Here is an 18,684-nt window from a genome sequence, read left to right on the forward strand (position 1 = left end):
TCCAGGGGTCTACTTGCGAGTGAGCCCACTGCGCGCTGAAATTCATTGAGACGGGCCCCCCACCGTGCCTGATTCTGCTTGTAAAGGCCCCAGCGTATACTGAGGGCTTGGCAGAGGCGGGAGAGGGTTTCTGTTCCTGGGAACTGGCTGATTTCTGCAGCCTTTTTCCTCTCCCTCTGTCACGGGGCAGAAATGAGGAACCTTTTGCCCGCTTATCCACGAAAAGACTGCGCCTGATAATACGGCGTCTTCTCATGTTGAGAGGCGACCTGGGGTACAAACGTGGATTTCCCAGCTGTTGCCGTGGCCACCAGGTCTGAAAGACCGACCCCAAATAACTCCTCCCCTTAATAAGGCAATACTTCCAAATGCCGTTTGGAATACGCATCACCTGACCACTGACGTGTCCATAACCCTCTACTGGTAGAAATGGACAACGCACTTACTCTTGATGCCAGTCGGCAAATATTCCGCTGCGCATCACGCATATATAGAAATGCATCTTTCAAATGCTCTATAGGCAAAAATATACTGTCCCTATCTAGGGTATCAATATTTTCAGTCAGGGAATCCGACCACGCCAACCCAGCACTGCACATCCAGGCTGAGGCGATTGCTGGTCGCAGTATAACACCAGTATGTGTGTAAATACATTTTAGGATACCCTCCTGTTTTCTATCAGCAGGATCCTTAAGGGCGGCCATCTCAGGAGAGGATAGAACCCTTACAAGCGTGTGAGCGCTTTATCCACCCTAGGGGGTGTTTCCCAACGCACCCTAACCTCTGGCGGGAAAGGATATAATGCCAATAACATTTTAGAAATTATCAGTTGTTATCGGGGGAAACCCACGCATCATCACACACCTCATTTCATTTCTCAGATTCAGGAAAACTACAGGTAGTTTTTCCTCACCGAACATAATACCCCTTTTTGGTGGTACTCGTATTATCAGAAATGTGTAAAACATTTTTCATTGCCTCAATCATGTAACGTGTGGCCCTACTGGAAGTCACATTTGTCTCTTCACCGTCGACACTGGAGTCAGTATCCGTGTCGGCGTCTATATCTGCCATCTGAGGTAACGGGCGCTTTAGAGCCCCTGACGGCCTATGAGACGTCTGGACAGGCACAAGCTGAGTAGCCGGCTGTCTCATGTCAACCACTGTCTTTTATACAGAGCTGACACTGCCACGTAATTTCTTCCAACAGTTCATCCACTCAGGTGTCGACCCCCTAGGGGGTGACATCACTATTACAGGCAATCTGCTCCGTCTCCACATCATTTTTCTCCTCATACATGTCGACACAAAAGTACCGACATACAGCGCACACACACAGGGAATGCTCTGATAGAGGACAGGACCCCACTAGCCCTTTGGGGAGACAGAGGGAGAGTTTGCCAGCACACACCAGAGCGCTATCTATCTATCTATCTATATATATCTATATCTATATACATATATACACACACACACACACACACACACACACACAGGGATAACCTTATATAAGTGTTTTTCCCCTTATAGCTGCTGTATAGTTAATACTGCGCATAATTTGTGCCCCCCTCTCTTTTTTAACCCTTTCTGTAGTGTAGTGACTGCAGGGGAGAGCCAGGGAGCTTCCCTCCAACGGAGCTGTGAGGGAAAATGGCGCCAGTGTGCTGAGGAGATATGCTCCGCCCCCTTATCGGCGGCCTTATCTTCCCGTTTTTTTATGTATTTTGGCAGGGGTTAAATGCATCCATATAGCCCAGGAGCTATATGTGATGCATTTTTTTGCCATCCAAGGTGTTTATTATTGCATCTCAGGGCGCCCCCCCCAGCGCCCTGCACCCTCAGTGACCGGAGTGTGAAGTGTGCTGAGAGCAATGGCGCACAGCTGCAGTGCTGTGCGCTACCTTGTTGAAGACAGGACGTCTTCTGCCGCCGATTTTCCGGACCTCTTCTGCCTTCTGGCTCTGTAAGGGGGCCGGCGGCGCGGCTCTGGGACCCATCCAAGCTGGGCCTGTGATCGTCCCTCTGGAGCTAATGTCCAGTAGCCTAAGAAGCCCAATCCACTCTGCACGCAGGTGAGTTCGCTTCTTCTCCCCTTAGTCCCTCGATGCAGTGAGCCTGTTGCCAGCAGGTCTCACTGAAAATAAAAAACCTAAACTAAAACTTTCACTAAGAAGCTCAGGAGAGCCCCTAGTGTGCACCCTTCTCGTTCGGGCACAGAGATCTAACTGAGGCTTGGAGGAGGGTCATAGGGGGAGGAGCCAGTGCACACCAGATAGTCCTAAAGCTTTCTTTAGATGTGCCCAGTCTCCTGCGGAGCCGCTATCCCCATGGTCCTTACGGAGTCCCCAGCATCCACTTAGGACGTTAGAGAAATTAGGTAAGGGCTTTTATAGGATAAAGCCGCCAATTCTGAGACACGCCTGGCTGAAGCCAGGGCTAACAGCATTACCACCTTCCATGTGAGATATTTTAAGTCCACAGTGGAAAGTGGTTCAAACCAATGTGATTTTAGGAATCCCAAAACTACATTTAGATCCCAAGGTGCCACTGGAGGCACAAAAGGAGGTAGTATATGCAGTACCCCCTTGACAAACGTCTGTACTTCAGGAACTGAAGCCAGTTCTTTTTGGAAGAAAGTCGACAGGGCCGAAATCTGAACCTTAATGGACCCTAATTTTAGGCCCATAGACAGTCCTGTTTGTAGGAAATGCAGGAAACGACCCAGTTGAAATTCCTCTGTAGGGGCCTTCCTGGCCTCGCACCACGCAACATATTTACGCCAAATACGGTGATAATGTTGTACGGTTACATCCTTCCTGGATTTGATCAGGGTAGGGATGACTTCATCCGGAATGCCTTTTTCCTTCAGGATCCGGCGTTCAACCGCCATGCCGTCAAACGCAGCCGCGGTAAGTCTTGGAAGAGACAGGGTCCCTGCTGGAGCAGGTCCTTTCTTAGAGGTAGAGGCCACGGGTCCTCTGTGAGCATCTCTTGAAGTTCCGGTACCAAGTCCTTCTTGGCCAATCCGGAGCCACGAGTATAGTCCTTACTCCTCTCCTTCTTATGATCCTCAGTACCTTGGGTATGAGAGGCAGAGGAGGGAACACATACACTGACTGGTACACCCATGGTGTTACCAGAGCGTCCACAGCTATTGCCTGAGGGTCCCTTGACCTGGCGCAATATCCGTCTAGTTTTTTGTTGAGGTGGGACGCCATCATGTCCACCTTTGGTTTTTCCCAACGGTTCACAATCATGTGGAAGACTTCTGGGTGAAGTCCCCACTCCCCCGGGTGGAGGTCGTGTCTGCTGAGGAAGTCTGCTTCCCAGTTGTCCACACCCGGAATGAACACTGCTGACAGTGCTATCACATGATTTTCTGCCCAGCGAAGAATCCTTGCAACTTCTGTCATTGCCCTCCTGCTTCTTGTGCCGCCCTGTCTGTTTACGTGGGTGACTGCCGTGATGTTGTCCGACTGGATCAACACCGGCTGACCTTGAAGCAGAGGTCTTGCTAGGCTCAGAGCATTGTAGATGGCTCTTAGCTCCAGGATATTTATGTGAAGTGATGTCTCCAGGCTTGACCACAAGCCCTGGAAATTTTTTCCCTGTGTGACTGCTCCCCAGCCTCTCAGGCTGGCATCCGTGGTCACCAGGACCCAGTCCTGAATGCCGAATCTGCGGCCCTCTAGAAGATGAGCACTCTGCAACCACCACAGGAGAGACACCCTTGTCCTTGGAGACAGGGTTATCCGCTGATGCATCTGAAGATGCGATCCGGACCATTTGTCCAGCAGATCCCACTGAAAAGTTCTTGCGTGGAATCTGCCGAATGGAATCGCTTCGTAAGAAGCCACCATTTTTCCCAGGACCCTTGTGCATTAATGCACTGACACTTGGCCTGGTTTTAGGAGGTTCCTGACCAGCTCGGATAACTCCCTGGCTTTCTCCTCCGGGAGAAACACCTTTTTCTGGACTGTGTCCAGAATCATCCCTAGGAACAGCAGACGCGTCGTCGGAATCAGCTGCGATTTTGGAATATTTAGAATCCACCCGTGCTGTCGTAGCACTACTTGAGATAGTGCTACTCCGACCTCTAACTGTTCCCTGGACCTTGCCCTTATCAGGAGATCGTCCAAGTAAGGGATAATTAAGACGCCTTTTCTTCGAAGAAGAATCATCATTTCGGCCACTAGCTTGGTAAAGACCCGGGGTGCCGTGGACAATCCAAACGGCAGCGTCTGAAACGGATAGTGACAGTTCTGTACCACAAACCTGAGGTACCGTTGGTGAGAAGGGCAAATTGGGACATGGAGGTAAGCATCCTTGATGTCCAGAGACACCATATAGTCCCCTTCTTCCAGGTTCGCTATCACTGCTCTGAGTGACTCCATCTTGAATTTGAACCTTTGTATGTAAGTGTTCAAGGATTTCAGATTTAAAATAGGTCTCACCGAGCCGTCCGGCTTCGGTACTACAAACAGCGTGGAATAATACCCCTTTCCCTGTTGTAGGAGGGGTACCTTGATCATCACCTGCTGGGAATACAGCTTGTGAATGGCTTCCAATACCGCCTCCCTGTCGGAGGGAGACGTTGGTAAAGCAGACTTCAGGAACCGGCGAGGGGGAGACGTCTCGAATTCCAATTTGTACCCCTGAGATACTACCTGCAGGATCCAGGGGTCCACTTGCGAGTGAGCCCACTGCGCGCTGAAATTCTTGAGACGACCCCCCACCGTACCTGAGTCCGCTTGTAAGGCCCCAGCGTCATGCTGAGGACTTGGCAGAAGCGGGGGAGGGCTTCTGTTCCTGGGAAGAGGCTGCCTGCTGCAGTCTTTTTCCCCTTCCTCTGCCCCGGGCAGATATGAGTGGCCTTTTGCCCGCTTGCCCTTATGGAGACGAAAGGATTGAGCCTGAAAAGACGGTGTCTTTTTCTGCTGAGAGGTGACCTGGGGTAAAAAGGTGGATTTCCCAGCCGTTGCCGTAGCCACCAGGTCCGATAGACCGACCCCAAATAACTCCTCCCCTTTATACGGCAATACTTCCATATGCCGTTTGGAATCCGCATCACCTGACCACTGTCGCGTCCATAACCCTCTTCTGGCAGAAATGGACAGCGCACTTACTCTTGATGCCAGAGTGCAAATATCCCTCTGTGCATCTCGCATATATAGACATGCATCCTTTAAATGCTCTATAGTCAATAATATACTGTCCCTGTCCAGGGTATCAATATTTTCAGTCAGGGAATCCGACCAAGCCACCCCCAGCACTGCACATCCAGGCTGAGGCGATTGCTGGTCTCAGTATAACACCAGTATGTGTGTATATACTTTTTAGGATATTTTTCAGCTTTCTATCAGCTGGCTCCTTGAGGGCGGCCGTATCCGGAGACAGTAACGCCACTTGTTTTGATAAGCGTGTGAGCGCCTTATCTACCCTAGGGGGTGTTTCCCAACGCGCCCTAACCTCTGGCGGGAAAGGGTATAATGCCAATAATTTTTTAGAAATTAGCAGTTTTTTATCGGGGGAAACCCACGCTTCATCACACACCTCATTTAATTCATCTGATTCAGAAAAAACTACGGGTAGTTTTTTCACACCCCACATAATACCCTTTTTTGTGGTACTTGTAGTATCAGAAATGTTCAAAACCTCCTTCATTGCCGTGATCATGTAACGTGTGGCCCTACTGGAAAATACGTTTGTTTCCTCACCGTCGACACTGGAGTCAGTGTCCGTGTCTGGGTCGACCATCTGAGGTAACGGGCGCTTTAGAGCCCCTGACGGTGTTTGAGACGCCTGGACAGGTATTAACTGTTTTTCCGGCTGTCTCATGTCGTCAACAGTCTTTTGTAAAGTGCTGACGCCATCACGTAATTCATTCCATACGACCATCCAGTCAGGTGTCGACTCCCTAGGGGGTGACATCACTATTACAGGCAATTGCTCCGCCTCCATACCATTTTCCTCCTCATACATGTCGACACAACGTACCGACACACAGCACACACACAGGGAATGCTCTGATAGAGGACAGGACCCCACTAGCCCTTTGGGGAGACAGAGGGAGAGTTTGCCAGCACACACCAGAGCGCTATATATATACACAGGGATAACCTTATATAAGTGTTTTTCCCTTATATAGCTGCTGTATTATTAATCTGCCAAATTTAGTGCCCCCCTCTCTTGTTTTACCCTGTTTCTGTAGTGCAGGACTACAGGGGAGAGTCAGGGAGCTTCCCTCCAACGGAGCTGTGAGGGAAAATGGCGCTTGTGTGCTGAGGAGATAGGCTCCGCCTCCTTCTCAGCGGCCTTTCTCCCGCTTTTTTAAGGAAAAACTGGCAGGGGTTAAATGCATCCATATAGCCCAGGAGCTATATGTGATGTATTTTTAGCCATCTAAGGTGTTTTTATTGCGTCTCAGGGCGCCCCCCCCCCCCCCCCCAGCGCCCTGCACCCTCAGTGACCGGAGTGTGAAGTGTGCTGAGAGCAATGGCGCACAGCTGCGATGCTGTGCGCTACCTTATTGAAGACAGGACGTCTTCTGCCGCCGATTTCCCGGACCTCTTCAGTCTTCTGGCTCTGTAAGGGGGCCGGCGGCGCGGCTCTGGGACCCATCCATGGCTGGGCCTGTGATCGTCCCTCTGGAGCTAATGTCCAGTAGCCTAAGAAGCCCAATCCACTCTGCACGCAGGTGAGTTCGCTTCTTCTCCCCTTAGTCCCTCGGTGCAGTGAGCCTGTTGCCAGCAGGTCTCACTGAAAATAAAAAACCTAAACTAAACTTTTCACTAAGCAGCTCAGGAGAGCCACCTAGTGTGCACCCTTCTCGTTCGGGCACAAAAATCTAACCGAGGCTTGGAGGAGGGTCATAGGGGGAGGAGCCAGTGCACACCAGGTAGTCCTAAAGCTTTTACTTTTGTGCCCAGTCTCCTGCGGAGCCGCTATCCCCCATGGTCCTTACGGAGTCCCCAGCATCCACTTAGGACGTAAGAGAAACCTAAAATATACTTTCTTTCTAGGAGCTCAGGAGAGCCCCTAGTGTGCATCCAGCTCAGCCGGGCACAAGATTCTAACTGAGGTCTGGAGGAGGGTCATAGTGGGAGGAGCCAGTGCACACCAGGTAGTCCTAACGCTTTCTTTAGTTGTGCCCAGTCTCCCGCGGAGCCGCTATTCCCTATGGTCCTTACGGAGTCCCAGCATCCACTTAGGACGTCAGAGAAATATATATTAAAGTTCATTGAGGAGAACCAATAAACGTTTAGTTAGCTATAAAGAACTGCACAATCGCAACCCCATACCCTCTGTACAATCGAGAAATTTCTAGGCGAAGGTGCGATGTTCAGGTGTCCTCATTTATTTTGGCCATGTAGTGTACATAAGTAAAGGCCCATATAGACGGGACGATGCGGGGAGCCAATCTAGCAGCAGCGATAGCGATGCGCGGGGCTGTGCATCGCTATCGCTGTAAGGGCTACACACGGAGCGATCAGGCTTATATTCTAAGCAATCTAGTCAGATTGCTTACAATATCGCTCCGTGAGTACCCCCCTTAAGCTTTTCTCACAATCTGCCTCCTCCTTACAGGTATATTTGGTATATCTTTTCACTACATTTACAAAAAAAAAAATAGTGGAAAATGCTTTATAATAATTTACCAGATATGGCTAAAGGTAAACTGTATTATAAAAATAATGTGTACTTAAAGTGTGAATATATACATACACACAGTTTAATAAAATTATATGTTGTATGTTGACAATAACCCCTTCCAGAACCAACAGTAACAATTGGTTAATGGTGAGGATAAAGGGATAATAAATAAGAATTCACTCACCGGTAATTCTATTTCTCGTAGTCCGTAGTGGATGCTGGGTACTCCGTAAGGACCATGGGGAATAGACTGGCTCCGCAGGAGACTGGGCACTCTAAAGAAAGATTCAGTACTATCTGGTGTGCACTGGCTCCTCCCTCTATGCCCCTCCTCCAGACCTCAGTTAAGGAAACTGTGCCCGGAAGAACTGACATTACAAGGAAAGGATTTTGGAATCCAGGGTAAGACTCATACCAGCCACACTGTACAACTTGTGATAAACTTACCCAGTTAAAAGTATGAACAACAACTGAGCATCACTCAACCGATGCTACATAACCATAACCCTTTGTTAAGCAATAACTATATACACGTATTGCAGAAAGTCCGCACTTGGGACGGGCGCCCAGCATCCACTACGGACTACGAGAAATAGAATTACCGGTGAGTAAAGTCTTATTTTCTCTAACGTCCTAGTGGATGCTGGGGACTCCGTAAGAACCATGGGGATTATACCAAAGCTCCCAAAACGGGCGGGAGAGTGCGGATGACTCTGCAGCACCGAATGGGCAAACACAAGGTCCTCCTCAGCCAGGGTATCAAACCTGTAGAATTTTGTAAAAGTGTTTGAACCCGACCAAGTAGCAGCTCGGCAAAGCTGTAATGCAGAGACCCCTCGGGCAGCCGCCCAAGAAGAGCCCACTTTCCTTGTGGAATGGGCTTTCACTGATTTCGGCTGTGGCAATCCCGCCGCAGAATGAGCCTGCTGAATCGTGTTACAGATCCAGCGAGCAATAGTGTGCTTTGAAGCAGGAGCACCCAGCTTGTTGGATGCATACAGGATAAACAGCGAGTCAGTCTTCCTGACTCCAGCCGCTCTGGTTACATAAATCTTCAAAGCCCGGACTACGTCCAGCAACTTGGAGTCCTCCAAGTCACGAGTAGCCGCAGGCACCACAATAGGTTGGTTCAAATGAAAAGATGACACCACCTTTGGCAGAAACTGCGGACGAGTCCGCAATTCTGCCCTGTCCATATGGAAAACCAGATAGGGGCTTTTACATGACAAAGCCGCCAATTCTGACACACGCCTAGCTGAAGCTAAAGCCAACAGCATGACCACTTTCCACGTGAGATACTTTAGTTCCACGGTCTTAAGTGGCTCAAACCAGTGGGATTTCAGGAAATCCAACACCACGTTAAGATCCCAAGGTGCCACTGGTGGCACAAAAGGGGGCTGAATATGCAGCACTCCCTTAACAAACGTCTGAACCTCAGGCAGTGAAGCCAGTTCTTTTTGAAAGAAGATGGATAGGGCCGAAATCTGGACCTTTATGGACCCTGATTTTAGGCCCATAGTCACACCTGACTGTAGGAAGTGCAGGAATCGACCCAGCTGGAATTCCTCTGTAGGGGCCTTCCTGGCCTCACACCAAGCAACATATTTTCGCCATATACGGTGATAATGCTTTGCTGTCACGTCCTTCCTAGCCTTTATCAGCGTAGGAATAACCTCATCCGGAATGCCCTTTTCTGCTAGGATTCGACGTTCAACCGCCATGCCGTCAAACGCAGCAAGTCTTGGAACAGACAGGGCCGCTGTTGCAACAGGTCCTGTCTGAGAGGCAGAGGCCATGGTTCCTCTGTGAGCATTTCTTGCAGTTCCGGGTACCAAGTCCTTCTTGGCCAGTCCGGAACAATGAGTATTGTTTTCACTCTTCTTTTCCTTATGATTCTCAGTACCTTGGGTATGAGAGGAAGAGGAGGAAACACATAGACCGACTGGAACACCCACGGTGTTACCAGTGCGTCCACAGCTTTCGCCTGAGGGTCCCTTGACCTGGCGCAATACCTTTTTAGCTTTTTGTTGAGGCGGGACGCTATCATGTCCACCTGTGGCAGTTCCCACCGACTTGCAATCTGCGTAAAGACTTCTTGATGAAGTCCCCACTCTCCCGGGTGGAGGTCGTGCCTGCTGAGGAAGTCTGCTTCCCAGTTGTCCACTCCCGGAATGAACACTGCTGACCGTGCCGCCCAACGAAGAATCCTGGTGGCTTCCGCCATTGCCACTCTGCTTCTTGTGCCGCCCTGGCGGTTTACATGAGCCACTGCGGTGATGTTGTATGACTGAGTCAGCACCGATTGGTTGCGAAGCAGAGGCTCCGCTTGACTCAGGGCGTTGTATATGGCCCTTAGTTCCAGGATATTTATGTGCAGACAAGCCTCCTGACTTGACCACAACCCTTGGAAGTTTCTTCCCTGAGTGACTGCCCCCCATCCTCGGAGGCTCGCATCCGTGGTCACCAGGACCCAGTCCTGTATGCCGAACCTGCGGCAATCGAGAAGGTGAGCACTCTGCAGCCACCACAGAAGAGACACCCTGGCCCTGGGGGACAGGGTGATCAGCCGATGCATCTGAAGATGCGATCCGGACCACTTGTCCAACAGATCCCACTGAAAGGTCCTCGCATGGAACCTGCCGAAGGGAATGGCTTCGTATGCCACCACCATCTTTCCCAGGACTCGCGTGCAGTGATGCAACGACAACTGTTTCGGTTTTAAGAGGTCTCTGACCAGAGTCACGAGCTCCTGAGCCTTCTCCGCCGGGAGAAACACCTTCTTCTGGTCTGTGTCCAGAATCATGCCCAGAAAGGGCAGACGCGTCGTAGGAATCAGCTGCAATTTTGGGATATTCAGAATCCAGCTTTCCGCCATTACCTTGGTAAATATTCCCGGTGCCGTGGAGAGCCCAAACGGCAACGTCTGGAATTGGTAATGACAGTCCTGTACCACAAATCTGAGGTACTCCTGATGAGGTGGATAAATGGGGACATGCAAGTAAGCATCCTTGATGTCCAGAGACACCATAAAATCCCCCTCTTCCAGGCTTGCAATGACCGCTCTGAGCGATTCCATTTTGAACTTGAATTTCTTCAGATAAATGTTCAGGGATTTTAAATCCAAGATGGGTCTGACCGAACCATCCGGTTTCGGTACTACAAACATAGTGGAATAGTAACCCCTTCCCTGTTGAAGGAGAGGAACCTTTACAACCACCTGCTGGAGGCATAACTTGTGAATTGCTGCCAGCACTACCTCCCTTTCCATGGGGGAAGCTGGCAAGGCCGATTTTAGGTAACGGTGAGGGGGTGTCACCTCGAATTCCAGTTTGTATCCCTGGAGACACAACTTGTATAGCCCAAGGATCCACCCGTGAGCGAACCCACTGGTGGCTGAAATGTCGGAGACGCGCCCCCACGGCTCCGCCTGTGGAGCCCCAGCGTCATGCGGTGGATTTAGTGGAAGCCGGGGAGGACTTTTGTTCCTGGGAACTAACTGCGTGGTGCAGCCTCTTTCCTCTACCCCTGCCTCTGGCAAGAAAGGATGCACCTCTGACTTTCTTGCTCTTTTGCGAACGAAAGGACTGCATTTGGTAATGCGGTGCTTTCTTAGGCTGTGGCGGGACATAAGGCAAGAAATTTGACTTCCCAGCCGTAGCTGTGGAAACTAGGTCTGAGAGACCGTCCCCAAACAATTCCTCACCCTTATAAGGTTAAACCTCCATGTGTTTTTTAGAGTCGGTATCCCATGTCCATTGCAGAGTCCATAAGACCCTTCAGGCAGAAATGGACATAGCGTTAACTCTAGAGCCCAGCAGGCAAATGTCCCTCTGGGCATCCCGCATATATAGGACCGCGTCCGTGATATGTGCCAGGTTCATTAGAACAGAGTCCCTGTCCAGGGTATGTAACTCCTCAGACAGAGTATCCGTCCATGCTGCTACCGCACTACACATCCAGGCCAAAGCAATTGCTGGCCTCAGCAGCGTACCAGAATGTGTGTAAACAGACTTTAGGATAGCTTCCTGCTTTCTATCCACAGGATCCTTTAGGGCGGCCGTATCCTGAGACGGCAGGGCCACCTTCTTAGATAAGCGTGTCAACGCCTTGTCTACCCTGGGGGAGGATTCCAGCGTAACCTGTCCGTTGGCGGGAAAGGATACGCCATCAGCAATCTCTTGGAAATTACTACCTTCCTATCAGGGGGAATCCCATGCTTTTTCACATAATTCATTCAATTCATGTGACGGGGAAAAGCCACTTCTTGCTTTTTCTCCCCATACATATAAATCCTCTTGTCAGGGACAGGATTTTCCTCAGAAATGTGTAACACATCCTTCATTGCCACAATCACGTAGCGGATAGCTTTAGTCATTTTAGGCTGCAAATTTGCATCATCGTCATCGACACTGGAATCAGATTTCGTGTCGACGTCTGTGTCAACTAACTGGGATATTGGGCGCTTTTGAGACCCTGACGGCCTCTGCGCTGTGGGAGCAGGCATGGGTTGAAACCCCGACTGTCCCAAGGCTACAGCTTTATCCAATCTGTTATGTAAGGAGCTTACATTATCATTTAACACCTTCCACATATCCATCCAATCAGGTGTCGGCCCCATCGGGGGCGACACCACATCTATTTGCACTTGTTCTGCCTCCATGTATCCTTCCCAGCGCTATATAACCCAGGGAGTACACTGTACCTTAGTGTTTACCCAGTAGCTGCTGTATGTATGTATGTATGTATGTATGTATGTATGTATGTATGTATGTATGTATGTATGTATGTATGTATGTATGTATGTATGTATGTAGAGAGCGTGGATGTGTGGCGGCACTCAAACAGACTCTTCAATAGAATGAAGAGTCTGTTTGAGTGGCGCCACACATCCACGCTACATATTGTGACCTAGAGTCACCTGGAGGGCACCGCAGCAGATATATTTCAAGGCTTACAGGAGTGCCGGGCCATCTACAGCCTATGCGTATGTATATGTATATATATATATATATATATATATCTATATATATATATCTCTATCTAAATTTATGTGCCCCCCCTCTCTTTTTTTACCCTCTATTGCACCTGTATACTGCAGGGGAGAGCTTGGGGAGCGTCCTTCCAGCGGAGCTGTGAAGAGAAAATGGCGCTGGTGTGCTGAGGAAGAAGGCCCCGCCCCCTCAGCGGCGGGCTTCTGTCCCGCTTCTCATGTGTAAAAATGGCGGGGGCTCGCACATATATACAGTGCCTGACTGTATATATGTATACTTTTGCCATCAGGTATCTTAATTGCTGCCCAGGGCGCCCCCCCCTGCGCCCTACAGTGACCGGAGTGTGTGGGTGTGCTGCGGGAGCAATGGCGCACAGCTGCAGTGCGCTACCTTAAGTGAAGACAGGAGTCTTCTGCCGCCGATTTCGATGTCTTCTTGCTTCTGCTGCTTCTGGCTCTGCGAGGGAGGACGGACGATCAAGGTTAGGTACCTGTGTTCGATCCCTCTGGAGCTAATGGTGTCCAGTAGCCCAAGAAGCGCAACTTAGCTGCAGTGAGTAGGTTTGCTTCTCTCCCCTCAGTCCCACATAGCAGTGAGTCTGTTGCCAGCAGAAGCTCTCTGAAAATAAAAAACATGACAAAATACTTTCTTTTCTAGCACGCTCAGGAGAGCCCACTAGGAGCACCCAGCTCTGGCCGGGCACAGATTCTAACTGAGATCTGGAGGAGGGGCATAGAGGGAGGAGCCAGTGCACACCAGATAGTACTGAATCTTTCTTTAGAGTGCTCAGTCTCCTGCGGAGCCCGTCTATTCCCCATGGTCCTTACGGAGTCCACAGCATCCACTAGGACGTTAGAGAAATGGGCCCTACACATTTAACGATCCGCCGCCGAGCTGCCTGACGGCGGAGACGGCCGACCCGGCAGCGGGGGGGGGGGGGGGCAGTGAAGTTTCTTCACTCCCCCGTCTCACGGCTCCATAGAAGTGCAGGCAAATATGGACGAGATCGTCCATATTGGCCTGTATGCACAGCTGGCGGGGCACCAGCGATGAATGAGCACGGGGCCCGCGCATCGTTCATCGCTGGAGCCTCCACACTCAAAGATATGAACGGTATCTCGTTCGTTGATGAACTAGATCGTTTATATCTTTGAGTGATACCGCCCAGTGTGTAGGGCCTATAAGGATTAGAAAATTGAACAGCAAAGAGGTGATTGGGGGGAGAACATGTTCAAAGGGGGTACAGGTTAATCAGGCCTCTCTAGGTACCCTGGTGATAGCTTTCATTGTTTTTGTTTTTATTTTTCTGTAGCTTATTTTAATGACAACATTATGAATACAATAATTTACGGAGATATAGAACATGCTTGGCTAATCTGGGGCTCTACAACTGTTGTGAAACTGCACATCCAAACATGCCATGACACAGTTTTAGCATTCTACAATAGCAAAACTGTGGAAGAGCATGCTGGGACTTGTAGTTTCACAACATCTACCGAGCTACAGGTTGGCCAGGCCTGACTGAATGCTGTTCGCCACATTGAAAGGGCAGTGTAACAAGAGGAACAGGGGTATCATATTTGAGAATATTTACCCTTTCTACATCTTGTTTATGTGTAGAATATTCTAGGGAGCCCTCACTCATGTTAATGTATAGAGACCAATATTCAGGTAATTAGAGAGCAATATTACAAAATCTATAAATTGTCTATATAACTCTTACTATTTTTTTCTCTCCTCTGTTTGGTGGGAGTACAAATCTCCTGAAGGAGTCTAATTATTCTGCCTGTTGCATAAAACAATTTGGGGGAGCTGAATGGGGCCACTGCCTGACTGTGGGCAGGCAATGTACACCAATCTGAAGCCCAGTAGTGTGAACTCTGATCAAGGCTAATGGCTTCCCCTTGTACATGTCATTCTGTGTTATTCAAAATTTATGACATAAATAATATACATGACAAATCTTTACAAATTTCTCTCTTTCTCCTGGAGCTGCAAGGTGTGCGCCCATTGGTGTCCGAGAGCTGGTTTTACACTTACCAGTGTCGTATCCTAGTTAGAGGTTAGGTCTGTTGGGAGTATCAATGTGACTCATCTGTGTATGGTTTGTGTTGTGGGTGGGAGAACAGGATGATGGGAATGCTTTAGCATAGAGTCTACGCAGCAAGTAACTACTTACACATGTACACCATGTCTTCCAGTGACAATTTCCTTCACCAATTCCCTGAGAATCCTGACTGGATTAAATGCAGAGTGTGAAGCACACACAGCATGTATAAACAGGGTCAGAACCTCTATGTACTTATCTGACACCAAATACAGCATCACTTATGGTTCTCAATCCAAGTCTGTCTGTGGAAGGTGGGATTACTACTAACGGAGCAAAAACCTGTACATTGTTAAGAAAAAAAAAAAACAGAAATAATGACATGTTGTGGACACAAGTGGACAGGAGTTGAGTACCACTGACTTGTACTGTTAGATGCCAACATTTACCAGATATGATCTGCTGCTGTGTGACTATACACACACATATACTCACCCTGCCTGCCCACAATCTCTGCGACGTGCTCAGAACTGGGCACTGGTACTCCCTCCGTCATGTTGGTGCCTCTCCGGCGTGCCCCCGGGACCAGCAGCTGGTCGGCCATCTCCCCAAACAAGTCTTCTGGCTCCGGGCTAGGGGACCCTGTACCCGCCATCTCGGAGCCACCGTCATCCTCCTCCTGATCATCCTGGAAGCCCAGGACAGAGAGCGGGTCCAGCATCAGTGGGAACTCCTCGACGGCAGGCTGCGAGGGGAAGAGCAGGGCAGGTGGCGTGCTGCTGGCAGTTGGGAGGAGCGGAGTGGCGTCTCGGGCCCCGGGGAACGGCACTGGAGGTGGCAGGCGGGCAGACGGCTGGGGTGGGGTGCCGGCTGGCTGCAGGTTCGCCGGGCTGTGCGTCTCATGTCCCGGATCATCATCATACTGCTCCTGCAATTGAGACACTTCAAGCGGGAGGCACATGGAGCCCGGGGGGTGATGGTGCCCGCAGACTGGTAGCCCGCCGCACTGGGTACCCGGAGGGCCGAGTCTCCTGGTTGGCGCCTGGCTGGCATCCTTAGAGTGACGGTTGCAGGATGACAGCTGGGGCCCGTCTGTCAGCTGTATCGCGTATTTCCAGTGCTCTTTATATGGCCCCCGGGTGCCCGTTTCTCCTTCATGTGGCCCCCGGGGGCCCTCTCCGCCAGGCTCCTCCTCCCCCCGGGGCTCCTGCATGCTTCTGCAGCCTCCCCTGCTCGCTCCCGCGTTGGGCGCGTTCTCGTCAGCCAACCCCTTTGTTCGAGGCACGGCGGGTAGGGTGACGTCATGCATCAAAACCCAACGCGACTGCGCAGAAGCCCGTCTGTTTTCAGGTGACTGGCGGCCGAATGACGCTACTTCCGTCGTCGCTAGGATTGGGCGAGACCGCATCCGGTGTCTTAGTGGTTAGACCGCGCATTGGCTGCAGGGTAAATATTGTTGGAGCCGCCTACTTTGCCTATGGCCACACCCTCTTTCATTACAGCAGGCGGGACGGGGGTGTGGGAAGTGCCGCGCATGTACAAAGCCGGCCAGCAGGTGACGTTGTCATGTTTAACAATAGTATATGTGATGTAGCCCCGCCCATGTGTGTTGTGTCATTAGCTGTAAAGTTATACTGTGATTTCTCCCTGTTACTGTTTATTAAACATACTGATTCACTACAATTACAACATATGTAACGGGAAATGTCTAAAAATTTGGAGCTAGCATACTAATCAAATTCTGTTAGATTACAGGCTGCATACCCTCCAACATTTTACACTGAAAAATCGGTACAAACCCGAAAAAGGGGCGTGGCCGCGGGTAAAGGGGGCGTGGCCACGCCCCTTTTCCTATACTTTCAATGGAAGTTTGAAGAGCCAAAAATCGGTACAGACCATGAAAAAAAGGTACTGTACCTATTAAAAAGGTACAGTTGGAGGGTATGAGGCTGTGGTTGAAAAATAATGGACGCAGACTCCTGAATTTAATATATCCTTACTGTGGTGAATTCACTAAAGGTTTCAATAATATAGCAGATTATCCATTTAAAGTCTATTTAGCAAAGCACTGCAGACACCTGATCTAAATTGGAGGTGCTTAACTCCTGCGCCACGCCCCGCCTCCTGCCTGCTATTATAATATACTAGCTGAATACCCGTTCTTCACTGCGGAAGTATAACTTTAATTTTAAAGGACATCCTAAACTTACGACAGGACATGCTCCGCCCACCGCTGCCAATCTTTGTCAGGCCGTACTTCCGGACGGCCCTTCCCCGGATTGATGCTGTCAAAAGGCTGAGGTGAGGAGAAAAATCCGTCTCCTTCTCTGCCCCGTCCCGCCTCTGATGCTGCCCTGCCCAGTGCTGTAACTGCTGGGACAACCGGCCAAGTTCTGCCCGCTGTATGTTAACATACCCTTCAACATTTTACACATAAAAATCGGGCCAAATAAAAAAAAGGGGCGTGACCACAGGTAAATGGGGCGTGGTCATGCCCATTTTCCTATACTTTCAACGGAAGTTTGGAGAGCCAAAAATCAGTACAGACCATTAAAAAAAGGTACTGTACCTGCCAAAAAGGTACAGTTGGAGGGTATGTGTTAAATATGTAAGGTTTGCAGGGATAGGCTGACTCTATTCCAAGGGCCCTAGGTCTACTTACTTAGCTTCTCGCTCTCCTTAGGGCTCCTCCTTTGAGGTAAAAATGTAAAGATATTTGCACAACATTAAAGGTCACTGAGAGCTGTCGGTACTTTACACAGCAGATAAGCATTTGCTGACTATCAAGCTTTCCTTTTATGCATTTAAGGGGGATATTCAATTAACCGCACATACTGTCGGTTGCAATGTATCACATGGGGGGACTATCTAATTAGCCCTGATAAGCCGGTGCGTGCCACGGCTTATCGGGGATTCTGATAGCCCAGTTTTCATCTGAAAACAGGGCTATTTCACCCGAAAAAACACACAGGTTTCACTGAAAATGCACTTTTTAATGGACAAGCTAATCGAATAGCCTGACTGCGAAACCAGAAGAAACATTGGGGGTTTTTACACCCGAAGTCTCTTCGGGGTTAATTGAATATCCCTGTAAGAGTGAAAATATCTATGTCTCCTTTCCTCCTATTGCTCTCTGTTTAGTTCAAATGACATGTTAATCTCCGATAATTGAGACACTATCCTCTTCTGACTGGAAATAGGTTGGTTAAGTACTTGTAGGGATGGACATCGATAACCGATTTTCAGAACCATCAATGTTTTTCTTTCGATGGTAGTGGTGTTTTGGCATTCAATGGTGACCTTCCGATGTTTGTCACCATCGAATGGTAATCTGCATCCATCTCTCAATCAGGTCCCTAGTGAGAAAGAATATATACAGTCCCGAGGTATCATTGGAATGAAGCACCATAACTGTATTTCTCTGACGTCCTAGTGGATGCTGGGAACTCTGAAAGGACCATGGGGAATAGCGGGCTCCGAAGGAGGCTGGGCACTCTAGAAAGATTTATGACTACCTGGTGTGCACTGGCTCCTCCCACTATGACCCTCCTCCAAGCCTCAGTTAGATCTTGTGCCCGGCCGAGGTTGGATGCACACTAGGGGCTCTCCTGAGCCCTTAGAAAGAAAGTATAGATTTAGGTTTTTTATTTTCAGTGAGACCTGCTGGCAACAGGCTCACTGCAGCGAGGAACTAAGGGGAGAAGAAGCGAACTCGCCTGCTTGCAGCCGGATTGGGCTTCTTAGGCTACTGGACACCATTAGCTCCAGAGGGATCGGCCGCAGGCCCAGTCCTTGGTGTTCGGTCCCGGAGCCGCGCCGCCGTCCCCCTTACAGAGCCAGAAGCAAGAAGAGGTCCGGAAAAACGGCGGCAGAAGACATCAGTCTTCACCAAGGTAGCGCACAGCACTGCAGCTGTGCGCCATTGCTCCTCATACACACTTCACACTCCGGTCACTGAGGGTGCAGGGCGCTTGGGGGGGGGGCGCCCTGAGC

The 18,684-nt window shown here is 49.9% G+C and overlaps 1 protein-coding gene across 1 annotated transcript in view; it reads right to left on the reverse strand.

Annotated features, from left to right (window-relative positions):
• Window positions 1-16,036, reverse strand: part of MEX3D (mex-3 RNA binding family member D) — a 29,480-nt gene extending 13,444 nt beyond the window's left edge. The window contains exon 1 of the mRNA XM_063915708.1: window positions 15,187-16,036. Coding sequence (XP_063771778.1) covers window positions 15,187-16,000 — 814 coding nt within the window. The 5' untranslated portion in view covers window positions 16,001-16,036. The remainder of the gene's footprint in view (window positions 1-15,186) is intronic.
• Window positions 16,037-18,684: the final 2,648 nt, after the last annotated feature.

This window comes from Pseudophryne corroboree, chromosome 1 (genome assembly GCF_028390025.1).
Source record: "Pseudophryne corroboree isolate aPseCor3 chromosome 1, aPseCor3.hap2, whole genome shotgun sequence".
NCBI classification, from domain to species: Eukaryota; Metazoa; Chordata; class Amphibia; order Anura; family Myobatrachidae; genus Pseudophryne; species Pseudophryne corroboree.